Here is a 26499-nt window from a genome sequence, read left to right as displayed (position 1 = left end):
CCCAGTCAGTGTTCTCCATGATTTTTGCAGTATACTATCATGTAGTCAAGTACTACCTGTATATGTATTGTGTTTCAATTCTCATACATGCAACTTCTTAAACATAAATTTATTTAATTAATTAATTCACAAACAACATGTCGCCCTTGCCTTTCATGGAAATCACTCAGATTAAAAAGACACAGGTTTTGCAATGCTCTTTTCAGCGTGTTTGTTTCTGTTATGCGTGTGTCTGTGTGAAATGTGTTTCTTTTAAATGTTCCAGTAAATTTGTAAATTTGGTTAAAAAATATTGCCCTTAGGGTTTTCACTCCTACCTGTAGGTTTTCTTGTAATAATGGAGCATATTTGCATGTGACTGGGTAATTAAGGGACTGAATTAATGAAATCATGCTATCACACATAACATTTGAAAAGAAAAATGTACAATATGTCAATAGGTCTGTCATCCTCATTCTGATTGCATCTTGCTGTGGTACCTACTTTATGATATCATTTATAACATTACTTTATTTTGTGTGCAGATTTTTTCACATCCATTCCATACATAATTGGCAGATAAGCGATTGAGAACAAAGGATAAGATCCTGTATTGAAAGACTGATTGGATACAAATGGCTTCAAAGTAAATGCAGGAAAGAAAAAGATATAGTTGAAGGGGAATGGGCAGGATTCGTGGAACAGGTGGTTGCAAGGATTTGCAATGTGTGCGGTACAGGTGCTGTGGGAAACTCAGAAAAATGCTAAGTTTATACGATGAGGGTACATAAAAGATGTAATGATCTGAAAGGTAATTCGCAGGCAGCGACTGAGACCATTTCATGTGGAAAGCATGTAAGAGGGGTGCTGATGTACACATTAACTTGTGTTCAAAGAAAGTAAAGTATCCTTGCAAAAATTGAAAATTCAAAACTAGCTAAAATGGATGACTGATGAAATGCTGAAAATCTCACAGATACAAAGAGAAGCTGAGGCCCAAGGAGAAAGAGAAGTTGAAACTCAACTGAAGGTTGCACTGCAATAAACGACAAAGGGAAGTACTATAACAATATGTGCAATGAAACATAATTAGAAAATATTAAGGGAAGAAGCAGATGAGTCTTCCTAAGTCTAGAAGAATTAAAGAGAAAATCTGGGTCTTAAACTAAAAGATTAAGAGATCCTCAAGAATTCAAACATAAAGCTGAGAAGATCAAGAAAATACAGACAGCATATACCAAGTAATTTCATCATGATGACCAAGCAGATTACCAACTGTTTTCAACTGTACCTTACAACCAGAAACCATTAGTGATGACATAAGAAGCACAAACAACACTGAAAAGTAACATTGCAACAATGCTATCTACGACCCAATCTCTGTAAACAGAAGTGATATGAAAATCGAGCCCGGTGTATTCTTTAACTGCCTTGTGGCGCTGTAGTAGTGCTGCTGCTTTGCAGTAAGGAGACTGTGGAAGATTGTGGTTTCGCTTCCCAGTTCCTCCCTGTGTGGATAGCGCTTTGAGTACTGAGAACACTGCTATATCAATGTAACAAAGTATTAACAGGAAATTGTCTTCGTGTAATAGTAAAAGGCAAATTATCCACGACAAACAAACTGTTTTGAACGCTGCATACCATAATTACGCCGCTTTTAAAATGTTTTTTAAGCAGAGGGAAAAAAATGAACATTTGCAAAATCCGTAACACTGCTTTCAGTAAGTACAATGCACATGCGTTTAATTTGTCGGCCACTTTTTGCCAGCCGTCTTTTCTGGTTTGGGCTGCTTTTGCAGTGTTACCGCTTGTGCATATTAAATCTTGAAATCCTTCGAGTAACTAATTAACTAACTAACACCAACCCAACCACACACACAGCTTGTGTGGAAAAAATGCGCCCGTACTTTCATAATTTTGTTGCAGCCTATAGTGGAGTCAGGCACAGAGAAGGTCAGCTGCTGAGAGAGCGTCTCGACTGTTGCAGGGCCTGCATCGGTGAAGCAGGTGACACGCTAATGATACAGAGGCACAGGGCTTATTGGTTTTTAAAGACTGCTTCCTTCATTGTGTTTTAACCTCAGTTTTAAAGGATTGTTTTAAGGATCCCATGGGATACCCCTCGCAAACTGTTTTAGACGCTGCATTCAGCAATTCACATCCGCAACAAACATGCCTCTTCTTACATGGTCCTGCTTTGGTGGGCGGGGAAACGTTTTCCGTGTTCCTGCAGGACCATCTAAGAAGACGCATGTTTGTCGCGGATGCGGATTGCTGTATGTAGCGTGTAAAACAGTTTGCAATGTTGCACGCGGTCGTGCGTCGTAACCGAAAAGTCAATGTGGCACAGAGCTGCATGTGAACTGTAGCACAGACAAACAGAAATGACGGCGTGTTTTCTGAGGCGTCGCGTCCGAGTTGGTGGGCGTGGCTCTGCGGGTTTTCGTCGTATCCAATGGTCTTAGAGTTGGTGGGCGTGGCTCCCTCCTGCGTGCTTTCATAGGTGTCTTGCCCGCTCTGGCGGCGGCTTAGAGAATCCATATATGGTTCCTTCCTGCATGCTTTCATGGGTGTTGTGCCGCTCTGACGGCGGCTTAGAGAATTATATATATAGATGGACAACATTAGCCTGCTTGGATCTATGATGAGGTGACAAGCAGGCAAGAAAGATGATGAAAAACTGCTCTTGGAAAAACCACCATTCAGAGCCTAGACAAATTTTTCAAACATAAGGATTTGTTCGAGTCATGGTATTCTCGATAACACTCTGTGAATGTAAAACTTGGGCAGTGAAGAAACTGAACAGGAAGAAAACTGAACCTTTGAATTATTCTATTTGGGAAGAATATTCCATGGGTTCCCAGAAAAACAAACACTTTAGTATTACAGGAGATTAAAACTAAATTAACCCTGGAAACTCAAATGATAAGCCTTCCACTGTACTCAATACATTGGAGATACTATGCAAACAGGAAAATTATTGGAAAATAAAATGATGCTTAGCAAAGAAGAAGGTGAACACAAGAGAAGAACACCTGCAATGTGAACAGATTGATACAGTAGCTTCAGCGATGCACACCCCTCTCTCAGATATTAGCCATCTATTGAGTTGCAAGAGTCAACATTGATGCAATGACAATTAACTAACTAACTAGATGGGTAGAGGATAGATTACCTAATCATATTTGAATAAGATGTAGTACTGCATGCCTTATCAAAATGTTTGTACTCATTGTAACGAAATCCTTAAAAATCAATTTTAAAAGATCAGCAAAAATCTCCCACTTTAAAATACAATGAATGCATTTCATTTGCTATAAAGAGAACTGAAGCCAGAAGCACACTTAAGTATATGGAGCACATGCAAATGGCTGCAGAAAAGGCTGGGAACATGAAAAACAGTTTAATTATATTAATAATTCATCAGAAGTGCGTGGGTTTTCCTCCAAGAGCTCTGGTTTTCCATCTGCATTCACAACAATGTCCATCCATCCATCCATTTTCCAACCCGCTGAATCCGAACACAGGGTCACGGGGGTCTGCTAGAGCTAATCCCAGCCAACACAGGGCACAAGGCAGAAAACAATCCCGGGCAGGGTGCCAACCCACCGCAGGACACACACAAACACACCCACACACCAAGCACACACTAGGGCCAATTTAGAATCGCCAAACAACAATGTCCAGATTATGTTAAATTGTTCCTTGTATGATCATGTCTGTGCTCAGTTGTGTGGCACCCGACTGGGGTTGTCGCCCGGCCGGGATGCCCAGGACGACCGGAGGAGGGATTATGCCTCCTCCAGAACACGAGGGGGCGTCCGCCCTGGTTGCTTTGGGGGCCACGGGTACAGAGCTTTGAAGCTCTACCCTGTAGGGGCCCATGGTCACCGCCAGGGGGCGCCCCGATGCCTTGGGAGCCCTGGACCTCAGCACTTCCGCCACACCCGGAAGTGCTGGGGGGGAAGAGGATTGTGGACACCCGGAGGATTTCCGGATGTACCGTCAGAGCTTCCGCCACACAGGGTTGTGGCTACGGAGCCCCTCAGGATGCACCTGGAGTCCTTCCGGGGTGAATAAAAGGGGCCGCCTCCCCCCAGTCAAGGGCAAGAGTCGGCTGGAAGTGGACGAAGCTTGGTGGAGAGGAGTGGAGGCATTGTGTTGTGGCCAGGACTTAAAGAAGTGATTGGTGCTTCGGCACTGAGTTGTGTGCACTATTGTATTGTACATATTGTAAATAAACGTGTGTTGGGTGAAACTATCATGTCTACCTGTCTGTGTCCGGGCTGTTCCCCACAGTTGATAGACATTTTGCCCTGTTCAGAGTTGTATCTTGCCTTTCATCCAGTGCTACCAGAATAATCTCCAGCACTCCACTACTCTTTATGTTCTTTAGATTCCTGAATGTTCAGTGAAAATTAAAATATATAAAACCAATTTTAGATGCACAAACATATGGTCCTGTGTGCCACTTTATTGGATAATTAACAAAATAATAAACTGACATCCTGTGATAAAAGATGTGGCATAGCTTCAAAATGATCTTGAATTAAATAAAGAAAATTCACCATTTGATGTATATAGTACATATACAAAAGTAAGTGATTTTAGATACACAGTTTGTTCTTGAATTAGTATACTGTATACTCAAAAAATAATTCTGCTTACCTTCCATACATAGTTGAATAAAATTCCGACATGCTTTCGGTGCCTCTTTTGACCACAACTCAACATCAATATCACCAGCTGTTGTCTTTAATAAAATCTGAGGAGAGAAAAAAAAAAACAGCTTCAGTATATTCAATTTATGTTGATGTTTTCAAAGTGAATATGCAGACAGTTGTTAACAAGTGGTAAAATCGATGGACCATTTATTTCAATAGGATTTCAACTCTACTAGAATACAAATAATTCTCTATTTCAATAACATTTAGGATATCATTCTCTATAGATTTTGTTAGTACCAAGATTTTTTACATTAAAACTAAGCTTTGCAGAAAATAAAAAGGTAGGACTGTATTTTTGCAATTTAATTTAAAATATAAATGTATATGTGAAACTACCTGCGGTGGGTTGGCACCCTGCCCGGGATTGGTTCCTGCCTTGTGCCCTGTGTTGGCTGGGATTGGCTCCAGCAGACCCCCCGTGACCCAGTGTTTGGATTCTGCGGGTTGGAAAATGGATGGATGGATGGATGTGAAACTACACAGTTTATATCTTCCTAGGACAATTACTCTTTGCCACATTCCAAGACTCTCTCAAGCCAAATGTTTTATTCCAATAAATCTTCACTATCCATTTCTAGGGGCAATATACTAAATTATGTGTGCTGGGTACAGAGCCAGTACAGAAAAGCAAGCAAGATGTGGTATCAGTAGAAACATGTTATGTTCAACTATCATGCTACAAGCATGCAGATGCTAGGAATGCTTGCTTGAAAAAGAATAAGATTAATGAAAAAAGATAAGCAAACTTTGGGCTGCTAAAGGGTACCATAGAATAGTAGGTTGTCAATTTAATATATCACATAGCTAAAGTGCGATCTTAAAAATGTGTTCCTTTTAAAGTGACTTATGCAAAAATACAGCCACTTTTTCCAATGAAAGTGTGCCTCAGACAGGGTCTAGTCTTCTTAGTGTTATGTTAACCCCTGGAAAAACTGTTGAATTTTTTTCCAACAAGAGCAAAGGTTAGTATGTGTAACAGAAAAATGTAAACACCAACATGTCAAAATAGATACAGTAGAAAGGGTATGAACAGTGTCCTCAGCTGTATTGATGCAGATTTAGTACATGTCCTTTGTGAGATATGTTTTGAGACAGTCACCAATGCAGAGCCCAGTGTTGCAATTAGGACAGTAGAAACTTGTTTCTTTGTGTGCTTTTCTGATATTCTTTCTAAGGCTTGCACATGAGTGGGTAGAATGTCAGTGCCTGACCTGCACAATTGACTCACCACTTGTGTGATTGCAGGCTACCACAGCACAAGGCTTAGTGACTTCCACATTTCCTCTGACACAAACAGTGATAGTTGTTGCAAATTGAACAGTGATTAGGGAGCTAACGTCTTGCTTATCCTTGCAATTGATTGTAATTATTTTACCTAGGGGTGGGAGGTATGACCAAAATTCTATATCACGGTATTTTTCTAAATTATCCCGGTTTCACGGTATTCAACGGCATTTTTTTCCCCATGCATGAGTGGATGTTAACCACATTTTCCACTGCAATTACTGGCTAAGAATAACCTATTCCACTGTCAAGAGAATTGTACATTGTACAAAAAAAAACATTTTAATGTGCACACAAGTATTAATACAGGTTTGCATTGCCCCATAAAGTGATAGTTTTCAAGGGGGTGGCACTAATGGAGAAGGTATCACATTGCATGACAGATGCAGTCAAAATATAGAACCTTTTTATTGAACAAATTTTGCAAAAACTTAAACTATAATTTTGACAACATATTTTCAACCATACAAAGAGGCATTTAGACTTAGTAAAATATCCAGAAGTGCTTGTCAAAAGTTGTATTGCACTGAATATGTCTTAGAAAAAGAAGAAATAGTAAATATTTTTTGTAAACCAACTACACTTTCTGTTAATGTTAACAATCTCTGTCCATTGACACGTTAAAGTGACTTTTTAAACAACTTTATCATCATTAAACTGCATAATATTTAAACTAATAAATAATAACAACAAAATAAATAATAGTATTATTACTGATATTTGCACTATTACTTCAAGACTTCAAGCCCAGGTGCATTACACAGTATTCACCAAATTAAAATAAAATAAAACAAGTGCAACTTGGTGATGACATCTTTACCAACTGAACCATCATTAAGACAAACTGCATTAATATGGACCTTGCTTCAAGCTAAGCTATATGCATAAATAATAAACCTGCAACTTGCATTTATAATGCTATTTGTGGTATAGCCCTACGGAATCGTATTAGGGCTACGGTGAAGAAAAAAACAATACGGACACAGGGAAGAAAAAACAAACTATATGTCGAGATTAAAGTCGACATTTCCACTTTATTCTCATAGTTTACTTCATAATTAAAGTAGAATGTTGTAAACTAAACTTCTTCCCAAGATCAATGTTTAATTTACTAGATTTTGTCAAACCCCGTCATAAATTAATGCAGCACATTAAATACTTTGTGTTGCGTTCCCCGACCTAGTTGTTAATCACTACGCTTCTTAAACTGACTTCCTCCGCACTAAGAGGAGACAGCGATCACCATACAGAATTCATTCACTTCATGATATTCCTGCTTTCTGAAAATTTAGAATGCTAAGATAAATACTTGATATCATTTTCATGATGAAATGCATTAAAGCAGGTATTACACATGCACGGTAGTGAGGCGGTAGTGCTGCTCCCTCGCAGTAAGGGGTCTCCAGGTGTATGTTCAGTATAGAGAACTTTATGGTAGGTGTGACGAGGCTCCAAAAAACTGGATGTATGAATGGCTATCGCACAGGTTTAACTTAAATATTGTGTAAATGTTGGGTTTGTGATCTGGTGGTCGGAAACACGAACACAGAATTCAATGCATGTTCTTCTGAGCAGGCTATCTTTATTGCATGCATGCTGTCTCTATCTGACGTACCAAAACCCCAGTTCCTATCCTTCCTTTTTCTTTCCCCATATAACCAATCACCACACGATAAACGTCTTTGTGAAATTAAAACTAGTTATAAACTTAGCCCACGGAGTGTTCAGAACTTTAAAAATATCTTCGTTATACATGTTTAATTATGCCATCCATTCAGAGTTGCGCCCATCTCTGAACGAGTCGCCAGCACATCGCAGGATGAATACAAGCAAAACATACACTAGCAGGGTCAATATAGCATAACAAAACCCCACATCCTACATGACTTTGAAAGGAAACTGAAGCACGCCAAATAAACCCACCAGAAAAACGTGCAAATGCAAGGCAGGGTACACCCAAGACACCTTTGTTGCGAGGTACCAGTGCAACCTCCACGCCGCCATGCCCCCATATGATTAATGCATGCTTTAATGCATTTCACCATGAAAATTATATTAAGTATTTATCTTAGCATTCTAAATGTTCAGAGAGCAGGAAGATCATGAAGTGAATGTATTCTGTGCGGCGATCGCTGCCGGCGCCTCCTCTTAGTGCAAGAAGAAGTCAGTTTAAGAATCTCGGAGAACACTTAACACAAAGCATTTAATGTGCTATATAACTTATGACGGGGTTTGAGAAAATCTAGTAAATTAAATATTTATTTTACGATGAAGTTTAGTTTACGATGTTCTACTTTAATGACAAATTACGAGAATAAAGTCAACATGTCGACTTTAATCTTGACATAAACGGCGAGAATAAAGTAGAAATGTCGAGAATAAAGTCAACATGTCGACTTTATTCTCGTCATAAGCGTCAAGATTAAAGTGGAAGTGTCGAGAATAAAGTCAACATGTCGTCACACTATTACACAGTATTGAAAACACTATTACACTGTATTGAAAACAAATGAAACAAGTACAACTTGGCTTGCAATATTATCCAGTAGTATAGAAACAGTATTTACACATCTGACCTTTTAAAACTAAAGTATCTCCAGGCAACGGACTCCTTTTTTTCGGCAAAAGTACTTCTGTGTCATCATGTTCAACTTTATCGTCGGCTTCAGTTTCGGAATGTTCTCTGTCCATTTTCACCGCGCAATACCTACACCACCACCACCTATTTAGTGGTGTAGCAGTGAAAAAGGTCCCCACTTGAACAGTTTCCCGCTGCGCCATGTTCCGAACGTCGTTTAGGCAATTTAAACCGGTGTTGCGGTATAAGAAAAATCCATACCATAAAAAAAATTTTAAACGGTTTTCGGTATGAACCGGTATACCGCCCAGCACTAATTTTACCTTTTTGTCACATAGCTACTATCACATCACAGTGATGCTTTATGCAACCTAATTAACCAAGCATATTACAGCGGTTCAGATGTGCAGTTCGGCACTGAAAATGATGGATTGGTTTCACTTTCCGTGTCAATTTTTGATGACCAATTTACATCATCATCACTATCACTCTATTTGAGGAATGGTACAGTTTCAGTTCGTTCTAAAACTGGCTTTGCTGCTTTTCATTTGCCATTTTATTTTTCTTTGGAGGCCATGACCCACTCATGACTACTGATGAGTTACCTAAGAGTTACCATAAAGTAATTGGGCTTAACACCTAAATCGTATCATTACATGTCACCCCCAGGTTTAATTGAAACAGCACAGAATTCTGAGTCATGCTCAGGGTTAATGCCAAGGAGGTTAAAGTTGGCTTGAGCTTAAACATTCATTCAGCCTAGTTTCAGAAAATGAGCTAATGAGAGAAGGGTGCAGGGGGTTGAAGAAAAAGACAACACAATTCAGAGTCCATGAATGAAATGGGCATTGACAAGATGAGAGAGCATTTTACTGTGCTTTTGAGGTGGGCAAAACACCTTATAAGTTAAGCAGTAGCTGAAAACCTACTGTATATAAGTAGGTCCACAACAGCTGGAGAATGGCTGTGTAACAAATGAGAACTTCTATAGCTGATAAAAGTAGTATACACATGTATATGCATGTTTCCAATAAAATGACTTTCAAAAATTAAACATGAGCTCATCAAAGTGAAGACAAGACATAGTTTAAACAAAGTTTACTCAGATAAATACAATAAAGAAACACAGAGCATTTATGTAACTATTAAGGCATGGTCAGTTTGCTTGTAGGACACTACAAATTCTGTAAATGGAAAAGCAACTTTACAGCAGAAGTCTAATCTCTCTGTCATTCTCTTATTATATTATATCTACTCTATACATATAAAACCCTAAGCCTAAAAGTGCAGCGATTTTCTGCAACGATTTTATGTGATGTTTTTATCCACATTATAAAATCTTCCGTAAAAGTGCACAACATTAAATACTCTAATAACCAATCTCAATGCACGTAGAAAATCTAGGCAATACGGCATAAACACCAATAATTTAATTAAAATTACGACTTTAGATGAACAATGTATTAAAACCATAAAAACAGACTATAGATTAAACAAAAAATACACACAGAGCGGCGCTCATAAAAATAACTTAGTTCCTGTTCCAAATATCAATAACGCACATAGTATTCATCTCTGCCCCTCCGAAACATTAAATATGGCACTATTAAATATTAGAGCTTTAACTAACAAGACTTTTTTTTTATCAACGATCTTATTAGTGATAGAAAAATTGATTTTATTGCGCTAAGTGAAACGTGGCTTAGCTCAGATGGCGCAGCTGTTTTAATTGAATTTGCGCCTCCGGATTACAGTTTTACTCGCGAGGGTCGCCAAGGAAAGAGAGGTGGCAGACTAGTAAACATTTACTCAAGCCGTTTAAAATGTAAAGATTTTACATTTTTGGCCAGTTTTGGTAAATTTAAGTCTTTTGAGTGTCTCACCATTGTTATTCATGGAGATTCTCAAGTTCTAGTATTATCCGTATATAGACCTCCTAAATTCAACGCGTCTTTCTTTGAGGAATTCTCTGACTTAATGTCAATTTTAATTACGAACTATGACACACTCTTATTAGTCAGCGACTTTAATTTTCATTTAGATAATCAGTGTGACCAAAAAGTAAAAGAATTTATGAACCTCCTGGACTCTTTTGATTTGAGACAGCTCGTTAATCAGCTTACACATAAAGCAGGTCATACGTTAGACTTAGTGATTACTAAAGGACTAAAAGTTGATATAAAGCAGGTCATTGATACGGATCTATCAGACCATTTTCTTCTACTTTTTAATATAGAAATAATGATAGAAAACTCTCATGAGAAGCATATTGTTAAAAAACGCTTCTTTGACTCATCAGCAGCTTTAAAACTTACAAACATTCTAAGCAATCAGTCCATTTATAGTGCCAACTATAATAGCGAGGATAATGTAAATAATAAGGTGGAAAGATTTAATACTAAAGTGAGAGCTGCTGTTGACATAGTTGCACCTGAAAAGACAGTTAAAAAATCTTCTAGCATTATTATACCATGGAAGACCCAAAGAGTGTCTGATTTAAAGAGAACATGCTGTAGAGCTGAGCGTAAATGAAGGAAGACTAAACTAACTATCCACTATGAAATATTAAAAGTTAAAATAACAGAATACAATAACACAGTCCGTCTTGAGAGGCGCTGCTATTTCTCTAAGATTATAAATAACAATGCTAGTAATCCCAGAGTCTTATTCTCGACGATTGATCGTCTGCTAAACTCAGGTCACTCAAAGGAATGCCTCCTAAGTACTTCCAGTAAAACCTGTGAGGCTATTGCTGTATTTTTCAATCAAAAAATTAATGATATTAGAAATAACATAGTAAATCTCCCCAACACTAAGGATCCTCCTAAACCCCAGTATTCCGTTATAAACAAATTAAACTCTTTCACTAGGATAGATTTACCTGATTTACATAAAATAATTTCTCAACTGAAACCCTCCACCTGCGTCCTTGACCCAATACCAACAAATTTTTTCAAAGAAGTATCGGACGTACTAATTGATAATATTCTTGACATAGTAAATTCGTCATTAGATATGGGGGTCTTCCCAGACTGTCTTAAGACTGCTGTAGTTAAACCCCTACTTGAGAAAAATAATCTTGACCCCTCTGCTCTTGAAAATTTTAGACCCATCTCTAACCTGCCTTTCTTAATTAAAACAAGTAAACCCCCGATTCTCTAAAGAATCGCAAATCCAAGAATGGCAATTACTTTCTGTTCCCTCCAATCTTTGTAGGGATGTAAGATCATGGAGGGTGGGAGCATGCTGGGAAAGTTTTCATTTAATGAAAGAAATATATTTGTAGTAAAGATGTGTCTTGTTGGAGTCATGACTCGTTTGGTTTTGGTGTTTGAGAAGCGCGTTGTAGACTCCTTCGTTCATTGTTTTTATCCATGCAGTCTCGTTTCTGTTTTTCTATGGCTGTGTTGTTAGGTAGAAGTCGTTTGCTGTTAGGAATCATAATTGAACCCCTGACCGCAGGCACTGTGGAGTAGCTGACTGCTGGCACTGTTAGTAGTCACCACTACCTCAAGTTTAAATACATACACATATATAGATAGACGCCGCATTCACTGTGTTTCCCAGTAGACACGATACGTCAGCCTTATTGCGAGTGGCAAAAGTGCTATTTAAACTAATACAGGTAGACGTGGACACCAGGTTTTCTGATGAAAAAACGTTTAAAACAGTACCGTTTACATACAACAGATTTTGGCGAATTGTTTAAATGCAATTATTTATATCTATTTATACACTAATAATGGAAATTAATTATTATTTTTATTATTATTATTATTAACCATTCCTCCCATATAAGTAACATTTCGGGGACTGCCTTCTTCTATCTTCGAAACCTTTCCAGACTTTGTCCTGTTCTTACGGAACACAGTACTGAAGTATTGTTTAATGCCGGAGTCACGTCACGTATAGATTCTGCCGCCAGGATAATATCCTGCTGTTGTTAATCCACTGAACATATTACACCTATTCTCTCTCAACATCACTGGCTCCCAGTTAACTACAGAATACAATACTAAATACCGCTCTTAACATTTAAAGCTCTCCATAACGTCACTGATACCCTCTAGACTTACACTCCTCTTGCTCACTCAGATCTTGTACTTTGAGAGTATTCAGTGTGGCAATATGGTGTAGCCTTAGTTTGTGGAAGACAGACACAACTAAATAAAATGATGGTTGTCAATTTCAAACTGTGTTTCCTCAATGTGCTCCTTGAGAAAAAACATCATCAGGTTTGAGACATGTTAACAGCTAACAACAATCTACATAGTGACTAAATACGTTTAGCCAAAACGTTGTTTGGAGGCTCACTTGAGCACATAAATGCATAGCTTTGCTAGCTTAGCCTGGCTTAGCTAAAGTAAAGATTATAAAACGGGATTTTCCAACGGCCAAATATAACCAAAACAATTGTTCAGCCTTACCTATGAAATGTAATCCCCCGGGATCTGGTTTGGAGCGTACAGCGGTTTGTACAATCCCAAGCAGCACATTATTCATTACTTCACTCCACAGCAGTGCCACTCACAATACGGCGGCGACGTTGACGTACGATTCTGCTAGTCATGAGGCGTCTAGTTATTCTATGTGAATGTTTAAATATGTCACCATGGCAACTTGTTGACGAAGGTTTTATATGCGGTTTTCATTTAATTACATAAACATAATCCATACGGGCTCGTTTTGTATTTCCGTTAGTTGAGCTCTTTCATTGTGGAGCCGTGACGTCTTTGCTTCTGGTGTGTCTGAAGCGCATCGTAGGAGCCTCCGTGTATTGTTTTTATACATGCGGTCTCGTCTTTGTTGTTCTGTGGCTGTGTCGTTAGGTAGAAGTCGTTTACGGTTAGGAAGCATACTACAACTTACACACACTGACTGCTGGCACAGTGGATTAGAGACAGGTGTAGTTTACAGGTTGTGGTGTTTGGGCGCCACGCACTGACTCTGGGAACTACGGGCTCGGTTGTGTATTACAAATCATTGAGCTCTTCCATTTAGAGCCGTGACTCCTTTGGCTCTGCTGCACACAGACCGCTGGCACAGTGATTAGAGCAAGTTTTGTTCACAGGTTGTGTTGTTTGTTAGAGCAGGTTTAGTTCACAGGTTGTGTTGTTTGGGCGCCACCTACTGACTCTGGGAAGCTGCTGGGTTTGACTCTGAGGTGCAGTGCACATGCGGTGCGTCCGCCGTCCGTGCATAAATTAAACTGTGGTTTAGTAATATAGATTCTAGAGAAGGCAGTCCTTATGCAGTTAAATGACCACCTCAATAAACATGCTATTCTTGATAAATTTTAGTCAGGTATCACAGCACAGAAACTGCACTCGTTAAAGTAGTAAATGACTTGCGGGTAAATGCAGACAGAGGCCATTTATCTGTTCTCATTCTCTTAACACTAGACTTACCAGAGTCTACGAAAAAACTCGTAGATCAGGCCAACCTTAAAACCGTTCTCACCTCTCTTTTGTCTTCTAAATGTGTCGATTAAGATGAGCAGCAAGTAGCCGGCTATTCCATCCCCCACCGTCGCAGAACGTTCACTAAGTTTTCCCAGCTCATGCCTTGTTTGATTATCTGGGAGTGACTGAACTGCTGGAGTTTTAGAATGGAAATAATAGATCGTTATTTTAAATACATGCATTTCATGTGTGTTTCGTTTCTACAGTAATCTGTGTAAACACATTGCTAAAACAGAAACTTTTTCATATTTTAGTAATAAATGTTACAAAATGTAGGCATAAACTATAGAATGTGTGAAGCCTTAAGTCCAAACATCAAATATACACTTTCACAAAAGGTTTTTTTCCTCAAACGGACATAAAATTTATAAATTGGTATGCACTGTAAATCGTTAAGTTTAAAATGTCAATCGCGGTTATTTCTGTTGATTAATTCATGCTTTTTACTTAGAGTCAGAACAGGAGCTTGTTCAGCTTATTCAGCTTCTGATCTGACTCAAACAGCACCAGTACAACTTCACACCCAACCTGACGCTGTTCGTTTTCAAATAATATTGCATTACTTCGACAGTGTTTTCTGATTGGTACTATTCGCGTCATAAAATGATTTCTTCAAAACGTCACATATATTTGTCTCTTTTTTTAAAATGTGCGTTGTAGCACGCAGCAACTGGCCACCTGCATGTTCTTGCGCACACTGAATAAGACAGCGCTATATGCAATCATCAGATTCAAATGTTAACAGTTATATAGCACGGAATGGAAATCAGCAGTTCTTAGCATTGCACCACGCAAGCTGTCATATCAACCGCCTACTGCAACTTGCTTTCTTTTTTCTTTGGTTATAGTCTTGAATAAAAGTGCACTTGTTTTGTTATACTTTTACATCAACATATGTTCCTATGTTTGAGCTACATGGGCATGCTCAAAAAATACACATGTAATGCCACGAAAAGTGCATGCAGACACTTCAGTTCGCAAGCATTGGTACGACAATGCAGTCACAAGTACACTGCAGAGCTATAGCGCGTCTTTATGTGAAAACAGCAGTGTCAGATGGGGAGTGTCTGATGATTGCATATAGCGCTGAAGTTACTACTCTTTACTATGCTTTCCTCTGCATGTCCTGGAGTACAAAAGAAACAGCATACAGCAACATGTGGAGACTGGTAAGATTGTGGGAAAAAAAACACGTGGTCATATGTATCGTGATACACTGCAGAGCTATAGCGCGTCTTTATGTGAAAACAGCAGTTTCAGGTGGGGGGAGGGGGGTGGTAGGGAAGGATCCTGAACACGACAGAGAATGAAAAGTGAATTTAAAAAAAAAACAAAAAAAAAAACAAAGCTAACCTTTGTAAATATCATAAATTACACCGGCTGTTACAGACTGAAATCAAATGTATCTTTTAATTCTTAAACAGTAAAAATATGAACACTTCACTTCTCAAAAGGGAGTCATGCAGGATCAAACTCGTGACCTTCTAATTGCCAGTCAGCAACTGATATTGTTGCGCCACGGCAGCAGGTCATAGTAAATGAGTGTCAATGTCGCACACTAAGTCGGCTTTTTTTTGGCAGCTGCTTTTTTTTTTTTTTTTGTACCTTTTGTGAAAGTGTTTCTTTGATATTTGGACTTCAGGCTTCATACATTATATAGTTTATGCCTACATTTTGTCATTTGTTACTAGAATATAAAAAACGTTTCTGTTTTAAAAATGTGTTTACACAGATTACTGTAGAAACGCAACACACATGAAATGCGTGTGTTCCAAATAACGATTTATTATTTCCACTCTAAAACTGCACTTCACTCCCAGATAATCAATCAAGACATCAGCTGGGAGAAGTTCGTGTACGTTCTAAGTCGGTGGGGGGATGGAATAGCCAACTGCTTGCAGCATGTCTTTATCAGTACATTTAGATGACAAAAGACGCTGGCGGAGAGGTGAGAACGGTTTTAAGAAGCGATTTAAGGTGGGCCGGATCTACGGGTTTTTTCATAGGCTCTGGTAATTCTAGTGTTAAATCTGAGTGCCGCATTTGACACCATTGATCATAATATTCTTAGAAATCGCCTTAGTCAATGGGTGGGCCTCTCTGGTAGTGTCTTAAATTGGTTTGAATCCTACCTGGCAGGGAGAAAATTCTTTGTTAGTTGTGGTAATTACAACTCAAAGACACATGATATCCTATATGGTGCTCCACAAGGCTCTATTCTGGGTCCGCTGCTCTTCTCAATCTACATGCTTCCGTTAGGTCAGATTATCTCAGGGCACAACGTGAGCTACCACAGCTATGCTGATGACACACAGCTGTATTTATCAATAGCACCTGATGACCCCGATTCTCTTGATTCACTAACACAATGTCTGACTTGTATTTCAGAATGGATGAATAGTAACTTTCTCAAGCTAAATAAAGAGAAAACTGAAATCTTAGTGATTGGCAATAATGGATACAATGAGGCTATTAGAAATAAACTGGATACGTTAGGATTAAAAGTCAAAACGGAGGTAAAAAGCTTAGGGGTAACTGTTGACTGTAATCTGAATTTTAAATCGCATATTAATCAGATCACTAGGACAGCATTTTTTCCACTTAAGAAACATAGCAAAAGTTAGACCTCTTATATCATTGAAAGATGCTGAGAAATTAGTTCACGCATTTGTTTTCAGTCGACTAGATTACTGTAACGCAATCGTCTCAGGAATACCCAAAAATGACATAAATCACTTGCAACTAGTGCAGAATGCAGCTGCTAGAATCCTAACCAGGAGAAGAACATCCGAGCACATTTCTCCAGTTTCGATGTCACTACACTGATTACCTGTCATTCAGGATTGACTTTAAAATTCTGCTTATGGTTTATAAAGCCTTAAATAATCTTGCCCCATCTTATATATCGGAATGTCTGACATCTTATATTCCAAATCGTAACCTCAGATCCTCAAATAAGTGTCTCCTTAGAATTCCAAGAGCAAAACTTAAAAGAAGTGGTGAGGCAGCCTTCTGCGGTTATGCACCTAAAATCTGGAATAGCCTGCCAATAGGAATTCGCCAGGCTAATACAGTGGAGCACTTCAAAAAAACTGCTGAAAACACATTATTTTAACATGGCCTTCTCATAACTTCACTGTAATTTAATCCTGATACCCTGTATATCCAATTCATTACAATAACTATTCATGGTGGCTCTAAAATCTGTACTAACCCCTACTCTCTCTTCTGTTTCCTTTTCTGGTGTCCTTTTGGTGGTGGCGCAACTCAAAGCACCGTGATATTCCAACAATGATGGATTAAAAGCCAGAAGTCTGCATGACTATCATCATCAAGTCCTTCTGTGAGAACCCTAAATACAAAGAGGACTATTTCATTTATGTTAGGTAGAATGCCCAGAGGGGACTGGGCGGTCTCGTGGCCTGGAACCCCTGCAGATTTTATTTTTTTCTCCAGCCGTCTGGAGTTTTTTTTTTGTTTTTTTCTGTCCCCCCTGGCCATTGGACCTTACTCTTTTTCTATGTTAACTAATGTTGTCTTATTTTAATTTATTATTTTGTCTTTTATTTTTATTTTATTTTATTTTCTTCATTATGTAAAACACTTTGAGCTACTTTTTTGTATGAAAATGTGCTATATAAATAAATGTTGTTGTTGAGGTCACTTTTTTGTCACGCTTTAAATCAGGCTTATTTTAAAACCTACATATATATGTTTGGTATCATACTTTTCAGAATTTATCAAACTTTAATGTGATGCTGTTAGATTTTCAGATTCTTATTCCATTTTTAAATTCTAAACTAAACTCACACTGGGCTTTTCTGTAGACCCTGCAGTTTTGTAAGAGCCTCCAGCGTCTACCCATGAGGATGTGATTGATCTCCTTTACTGCACCACCAGTATTGGAGTACCAAGTCTAACGATGCAGCTCAGGGAGTTGGAACCGGGATCCAGTGATTCGCAGCCTCTAACCTTTTGCAAAGTCAAGGATCATGGAGCCACTTTTACCACAATCATGTGACATATGGGGACTGAGACAATCCTCACAGCTAGTCCTGTCAATGCCAGTGATTGCACTGAAGTCACCCACAACCACAGTATTGTCACCTCATGGTTACCCATCAACCACCAAGAAAAGTTGCAGATAAAGTCTCTCCTTCAACGAGGCATCACTCACCATGGTTGGAGCATACACTGAGACAACAGACATGGCACCCAGAGGGTGCTGTAATCTGAGTCACAAAATATGCTCGTTGAAAGAAGTGCAATCAGACACCATCAGGAGAAGCTGATCCGGTACAGCAACAGCTACTCCTGGAGTATGACAGTCATCAGAGCAACCAGACCAATGAAAGGTGTACCCACCTACAGAGATTTGGCCATTCCTAGGTCTGCACACCTCAGAGTGTACTGCAACTGAAATGCATAGCTTACACAGCTCCTCCAACAGCAGAGTAAGATTATCATCAAGCCAGAGAGACAAGATGTTCCATGCGCCTACCCGAATAGGCCACATCAAATCAGGCAGCGCCTCAGCACCACACCAGTTCTGATCCCTGACAGGCCTGACCCTATTAGCTCTCCGACACTTTTGACTCTTTAGGGGATAGGGATCCCCCATCTGGTGCTTCCCCCAACCCCTACAAAATGTGAGCAGTAGCAGAGCTACGTATGTTAGCTTTTATCCCTCCATATCAGAGAATTTCCAACTCTATTGTCTCAAAACACAACTCACATCTATAGTTATTCCCAGTTTCAAATAAAAACTAACAGCGTCAGATCTGGGGTGGGGTGGGGTTGTATCGTGATCGTGACTGAGAAAATACAGTAATCCCTCCTCCATCACGGGGGTTGCGTTCCAGAGCCACCCGCGAAATAAGAAAATCCGCGAAGTAGAAACCATATGTTTATATGGTTATTTTTATATTGTCATGCTTGGGTCACAGATTTGCGCAGAAACACAGGAGGTTGTAGAGAGACAGGAACGTTATTCAAACACTGCAAACAAACATTTGTCTCTTTTTCAAAAGTTTAAACTGTGCTCCATGACAAGACAGAGATGACAGTTCCATCTCACAATTAAAAGAATGCAAACATATCTTCCTCTTCAAAGGAGTGCTTGTCAGGAGCACAGAATGTCACATAGATAGAGCAAACAAATCAATAGGGCTGTTTAGCTTTTAAGTATGCGAAGCACCACGGCACAAAGCTGATGAAGGCGGCAGCTCACACCCCCTCCGTCAGGAGCAGGGAGAGAGAGAGAGAGAGAGAGAGAGAGACAGAGAAAAACAAACATGCAAAAATCAATACGTGCCCTTCGAGCTTTTAAGTATGCGAAGCACTGTGCAGCACGTCGCTTCACTAATCAGCTGCACAGAAGGTAGCAACGTGAAGATAATCTTTCAGCATTTTTAGAAGAGCGTCCGTATCGTCTAGGTGTGCGAACAGCCGCCCTGCTCACACCCCCTACGTCAGGATCAGAGAAAGCGCAAGAGAGAGAAAGAGAAAAGTAAGCTGGGTAGCTTCTCAGCCATCTGCCAATAGCGTCCCTTGTATGAAATCAACTGGGCAAACCAACTGAGGAAGCATGTACCAGAAATTAAAAGACCCATTGTCCGCAGAAATCCGCGAACCAGCAAAAAATCCGCGATATATATTTAAATATGCTTACATATAAAATCCGCGATGGAGTGAAGCCGCGAAAGGCGAAGCGCGATATAGCGAGGGATCACTGTATAGTAAAAGTGAAAAAAAAAAAAAAAAGCTAACTTTTACAAGTGCTATGAATTCACACCAGCTGTTACAGACACAAATCAAATGTATGTTTTTATTTTATAATATTAACAATAAGAGCAGCTCACAACTCAAAACGGTAAATTTGCGAGGCAATCAGGATCGAACCGGTGGACTCTTGATTACAAATCAGCAATTCTTCCCGCTGTGCCATGGAAGCTGTTGTGCTATCCTTGTACCTTTTGTGAAAGTGTTTATTTGATCTTTGGACTTCAGGATTCACACATTATACAGTTTATGTCTACATTTTGTCATTTACTACTAAAATATGAAAAACATTTCTGCTTTAACGATGTGTTTACATAGATTATTGTAGAAACAGAACACTCCCAGATAATCAAGGCTTGAGCTGGGAGAACTTTTTGCCCATTCTGTGGTGGTGGGGGGATGGAATAGTAGGCTGCTTGCTGCTTGTCTTGATCCGCACATTTACAAGACAGTTGAGAGTTGCAAAGGGATTTAAGGTGGGCTGGGTTTACAAGTTTTTTTGTAGGCTTTGGTAATTCTAGTGTTAAATAACCGCCTTGAGTATGGGAAAGGCGCTAAATAAATAAAATTGGTTATTATTATTATTTTTATTAACATGGCAATCCAAATTTATTATTACGCCTCAGGAATTAGGAATGTCTAGCTGGTACTTTGTATATATAAAAGAGTACACACACCAGTATAAATACAGTAAATTTATAGTTTAAAAGAAAAAAAAAACAAAAATCTGTTATGCAATTAATGATTAAAGTTTATTTGATACATTTACAATTAAGCAGTATTTAACTGTCAATATCAATTAACTGAATTGATGTGTGAGAAAATATATATTTTTGTGGTAGAGAAATTTTATTTTCTCTAATGAAATGTATTTTTGAAAAATATTTTCTCTGCATATTGGTTAAAACATATACACATTTTAAGGTAACTTTATTTAGTTTGGAAAATATTTTTACGGCTGCTGAACAATAAGCATACTTAATGTTGTAGATAAAAATGAACAAGTGATACCTGTGGTCTATAATTTAATTATAAAAAATACTAAAATTAAACATTTTAATATAGAAAATTATACATTATATAGAAATTGCAGATTTAAAATTCAATACTTTACAATACTGCATTGTGATAAAAGTCTTGAGATAATATCGTATCATGATATTCCTTGTAACTTCCACTCCTATTAACTACAACAAAATGATTGCAGTTTAATGTCTTCAAAGAAAATACAAAAGTAAAATCATATAACTAACTCAAACCACAGTAAGAACAATGCATGCGTACCTTGGCTTTGCATTTTATCTGCAACACCTACAAGACACCCAACTCAACTCCAGTGTTTCAAATTTAAAGTGAACCCGATTTTTTACGGTAAATATGCCTCAAAACTAACAGCGGCTGTGTGCTAACCGTCTTTGTACTTAAATAATTTTTCAATAACAAATTGTATTAGTCATGCAACTCCCTAACTTAGGAAGCAACAAATTATAAAATAATCCTCTCCGACTACAGCAGGAACTATAGTATGCGCTTACTGGTTTACAGCACACGAAACGGCTTCAATATCTTCAACTTGTAGAATAATTTAAATATTAACTAAATATTTTTCTATCATCACTGCCAACTTATGCCTGATGTAAAGATACCACCATGTGAAACTAAAGGTTTTGTACAATATTTTTAAATAAGCAATGAACTTTCTTAACGGTTTCAGATTACTTTTTCTGAAGATCAGCTTTAGACAACATATGACCCATCTTTGAAAGCAATATATTTGTTTAAAATACAAATCATTGATGTATCACATACCTTAACACCAAAAGGAGGGTATACTTAAAATATTGCTTCTTGTCAGAGATTAACAAAAATTGTGAAATAAGGATTAGTATTTCACTTACTAATTTGCCTTGTTTAGCATCTTAAAAAAAAGTAAATAATTAAAATCATACTGGGCAAAATATTACCTTTCCATTCGTTGGAGGTTCCTGTATATAAATGTTACTCATCTTGGTGTTATTTTTGACAACGTAATATTACTATTAGGCTAGCAATAATTACTAATACGATGGCTAATTAGGAAATAAACATTTACAGCCCTTATACAGAAACAGCGCAGTTTTTAATATACCGCCATGTTGATTAAACGGACCTTAACCAAAAACAGGGGTGAAATTATCTAAAAAGAACACTCACATTACATAAACCTATAAACGTAAATAGACAGTAAACTTCAGTTTAAAAGAGCAATCTTTTATGTACATTATGCAATTATACTGTTAATTAAAATAATAATCTGTTTATTACTCTTTCATACTAGTTACTCCCCTTTAAATTTCTATACTCGATTTTGGTATCGACCGTGTTCAATGTGTAACATTTTTATAGGCGAACGATAGCATTTCCGTTTTTTAAACTGTTCATTGTATGAAACAAAAATAATAAATAATATTTTAGGTCTTTATATAAATAACATATTATTTGAGGAAGTATTTCTCTGTAACTCCTATATATATATATATATATGTATATCAGTTAAAAATAAAACACTGCTTATAGGTTTTCTTTTTTCATCTTTTTGTTTCCAGGCGGAATGAGTTAATTGCGGACTTCGGGGAAGTTTTGAAGTTGTTTCATTAAACAGTGGCGATCGCTATCTGAAACTCACTATGGCTATACCAGGTTGTGATGTTATTTTATTATTAATTAATGAAGACTTTAGCATTTATATGATGAATAGAGATTTGGATTCCTAATGTTATTGCTAACTTATTATTTGACTGATGCCGTTAATAAGTGTGTCCACAGGTTCCTGTTTGATCGTGACAGCTCCGATCTTAGGCACTGCGCCCCGGATTGGCTGGCTTCCTTTCATGCATCGCATTTAGTTTTTTGTATTTTGTCTTGATATTGAACACAATGTCCCGTTTTTAGACACCCGAAACACGAAGGGACACACACACACACAGGCTATGATTTCACGTGCATTATCACAAGGCTCAGGATACTCTATAGGCAACTCGACTGGTCTTCAGTTGTGTTTGCGTCAAGCACACTCGCTCGATTAAAGTGCCGTGTTCCTTTTTGGAACCAAGAAAATCTGTTCGTTTAGGACTTTGAAAAACTGGACACTCTAGTCTTTATCCAAGGCAACTTATCATTGTCTTAACCACAACGATACACTTCATGCCTTATTATTAATTTAATGAAAGAAAGTCTGAATTAACGTAAGCCACTCAAATTCAGGGTGTTCATAAGAAACGTTGAGTTATTTCATGTGGTAGATGTACATAATAAGCAAGAATAGTTGCGTGATATATTTGAAATATTAAATCGTGTGCTTCACTTTAAATGTTTAAAGGTAAAAATATCCTCGATTGTAATACAAATTTGTCATTTTTCATTCACTGATATAAGTCCATATAAGCAATGTCGGTCCTGGTGAGCCGCAGTGGCTAAAGGTTTTCATTCCAACCCAATTTCTTTATTAGAAAGCAATCATTGCCAATCTCAGACCTTATTTAATTTTATGGCTTGTTAGTCTGTTCAGTGTAAGGCTCTTATATCGTAGATTTTTTTTCCTTTCCAAGGATATCATCCAAATGATTTGAAGCCTAAAGCAGATCACTTTCAGTCTGTCACATTTTTCTATGAAGTGTTTTATTAAATCAAACAGTGCATGATGAACACACACAGATGTAATTGGAAAAAAGCTAGCTGGAGAACTGCTGGCTGCTTTGTCTTTTACATCTTATTGCTAATAAGGAGCAATTAAAACACTGAATGCAGCAGTTTAAGATTGAAATAAGCAATTAAGGGCGGGGAGACTTAACAAGCGAGACCACTAAAATGAAGCATCAAACTATCACTTAAGCAATAAGTGTTTCATCAGCAATAATTGATTTTGTCTTTTAACCTTCTCAGAGTGGCTCTAGAACCACCGGTAAAAAATCAAATATCAAAGATATGATCATATTCATTATAAGCCATCTTCTATTTTTTTCTTCAAAGTTTTGTGTAAATGAATAAATTTGACCCCTCATAGTCCCTTAGGGAGCAAACCCTTGGGGTCAGTTGATGTGGCTTGTACCACTTCAGGTCTTTCTGATCAGTTTTGCTGAAAACATCTATTGGTTTAATCTTTGTCACAGGGTTGCAATTTCCTGCATAAAATCTAGGCCAAATATAGCCTAACAATGAGGGATCTAGAGGGCCAAAAATATTAAGGAAACCACAAAAAGCTTGTAGTCTTGCATATCTAGACATAAAGACAAGTCAAATAGGATATTAAGTGTGGGCGTTTACTCATACCAGTGAGCCATGAGGTGGAGGACAAAAAAAGTTAGAGATTTCAAAGTGTTCATAAGTAATTGTTATTAACTCAGTATCTAAATTAATAAATAGATCTACATTGCAACAGTGTGTTCTAAATTAGATATTCCATATGTATGATTAACATGTGTGTGTAAAGTAAGGTTTAGTTTATATTTTAGCTTAAATTTAGTATTGACAGTCATTTTAATCTTTACTTATAATTATGTTCAGCATTTGTCAAAATGACCCCTTTTAATGTTTCTTCTTTGTATTGTTTCACAGATCTGATTGCATTTGTATGTAAGAGGTTACTTGAATCTTTTTTCAGTTTTCTGCCATTCTGATAAGTTTATTTAGTTCACTGTTAGTAACTGTTTCTAGACAGAGCTGACATCATTGAATAACTTTTTCCTCTTTTTTATTTAGACTTATATTTCTGATTTTCATCAGTGTTCAACAGTATGAACACAGCATGAAATTTAAAAAACACATCTTTCAATAAAACCATTAATGGTAATCACTAATGTATTAAATAATACCACCCTTCCCAATAGCAGAATTGTCCATGATGGTCTTAACGTGATCTTTTTTATTGCACAGGAGTTCAGTTGTTTGTATTATTTTTTGTGTGTTGGGATAAATAATGAATTTAGGAAAATAATAACAGCTCACAAAGTAGTTCAGAAAGAAAAAGAAAACACCTTTGAATTCCCCATTTTTAAAATGAAAACTTTATCTTTACAGTCATTTTAGATATAATTTTATTCAGTTTGTGAATGCTTGAATTAAACAATAGTAGGCAAACAGAAGTTAAAGTTTTATTTTAATTTAAAAACTTGCTTATTTGGAAAAAATACTGAAGGGTATTTGAATAAATGTTCTTGATTAGATGCTGTCATAAACTGATTTTTCAGTAATTATAAAAAGGCTGATATGTTTAATTAATAAAAAACAAATTAGAAGCTACAGTTTTAAGTACAGTAATCCCTCGCTATATCGCGCTTCGACTTTTGCGGCTTCACTCTATCGCGGATTTTATATGTAAGCATATTTAAATATATATCGCAGATTTTTTGCTGGTTCGCGGATTCCTGCGGACAATGGGTCTTTTAATTTATGGTACATGCTTCCTCAGTTGGTTTGCCCGGTTGATTTCATACAAGGGACGCTATTGGCAGATGGCTGAGAAGCTACCCAACCAGAGCACGTATTACATATTAAATAAAACTCCTCAAATACATTGTGAGCATGGGGGCTGTTTGCACCCCTAGAGGATACGGCCGCTCCTCAAAAAAACGCTGAAAGATTACCTTCACATTGCTCTCTTCTTTGCTGGACTTACAAATGGCTGCTTTATCAAGCGATATGCTTCCCACACTGTGCTTCGCATACTTAAAAGATCAAACAGCACGTATTGATTTTTGATTGTTTGCTTTTCTCTCTCTCTCTCTCTTGCTCTGACATTCTCTGCTCCTGACAGAGGGGGTGTGAGCAGGGGGGCTGTTTGCACCCCTAGACGATATGGACGCTCGTCTAAAAATGCTGAAAGATTACCTTCACGTTGCTCCCTTCTGTGCAGCTGCTTCGTCAAGCGACATACTTCCCGCACGGTGCTTCGCATACTTAAAAGCTTGAAGGGCACTTATTGATTTTTGATTGTTTGTTTTTCTCTGTCTCTCTCACTCTCTCTGACATTCTCTGCTCCTGATGGAGGGGGTGTGACCAGAGGGGCTGTTCGCACACTGGCCTAGAGGATACGGACGCTCCTCTAAAAAATGCTGAAAGGCTACCTTCACGTTGCTCTCTTCCTAGCAGCTGCTTTGTCCGGCGGTGCTTCGCATACTTAAAAGCTAAACAGCCCTATTGATTTTTGATTGTTTGCTTTTTTCTCTCTCTGTCTCTGACATTCTCTGCTCCCGATGCACACTCCTTTGAAGAGGAAGATATGTTTGCATTCTTTTAATTGTGAGACGTAACTGTCATCTCTGTCTTGTCATGGAGCACAGTTTAAACTTTTGAAAAAGAGACAAATGTTTGTTTGCAGTGTTTGAATAAAGTTCCTGTCTCTCTACAACCTCCTGTGTTTCTGTGCAAATCTGTGACCCAAGCATGACAATATAAAAATAACCATATAAACATATGGTTTGTACTTCGCAGATTTTCACCTATCGCGGGGGGCTCTGAAACGCAACCCCGGTGATCGAGGAGGGATTACTGTAACAAGATGTGTGTGACAAGGCAAAATTCACTAAAATCTATTGGTTCTTTTGACTGCATGAGTTGGAAATTGACCACCAATTCCTGGTTTCCATGTTACACTCCGTACACTCACTTTTTGTTCTACAGCAGTCCAATTTTTTCCCAGTGTTATCTTACA

The 26499-nt window shown here is 37.9% G+C and overlaps 2 protein-coding genes across 3 annotated transcripts in view; one reads left to right on the top strand and one right to left on the bottom strand.

Moving 5' to 3' along the window:
* Positions 1 to 22108, bottom strand: part of cwc27 (CWC27 spliceosome associated cyclophilin) — a 300868-nt gene extending 278760 nt beyond the window's left edge. Inside the window, exons 1-2 of one of the 2 annotated variants that reach the window (XM_051929698.1) lie at positions 21776 to 22108; positions 4648 to 4744 (exon numbers count right to left, since the gene is read on the bottom strand). In XM_051929698.1, coding sequence (XP_051785658.1) covers positions 4648 to 4744; positions 21776 to 21817 — 139 coding nt within the window. In that variant the 5' untranslated portion in view covers positions 21818 to 22108. The remainder of the gene's footprint in view (positions 1 to 4647; positions 4745 to 21775) is intronic. The other variant, XM_028805469.2, reaches the window with a different exon arrangement.
* Positions 22109 to 22392: 284 nt separating this feature from the next.
* The window catches only part of srek1ip1 (SREK1-interacting protein 1), a 43948-nt gene continuing 39841 nt past the window's right edge, over positions 22393 to 26499 (top strand). The window contains exon 1 of the mRNA XM_028805467.2: positions 22393 to 22490. Coding sequence (XP_028661300.1) covers positions 22478 to 22490 — 13 coding nt within the window. The 5' untranslated portion in view covers positions 22393 to 22477. The remainder of the gene's footprint in view (positions 22491 to 26499) is intronic.

The sequence above is a fragment of the Erpetoichthys calabaricus genome, chromosome 7 (assembly GCF_900747795.2).
Source record: "Erpetoichthys calabaricus chromosome 7, fErpCal1.3, whole genome shotgun sequence".
Classification (NCBI taxonomy): domain Eukaryota; kingdom Metazoa; phylum Chordata; class Cladistia; order Polypteriformes; family Polypteridae; genus Erpetoichthys; species Erpetoichthys calabaricus.
Note: the sequence above shows the minus strand (reverse complement) of the source record. Positions and strands in the feature narration are given on the sequence as shown.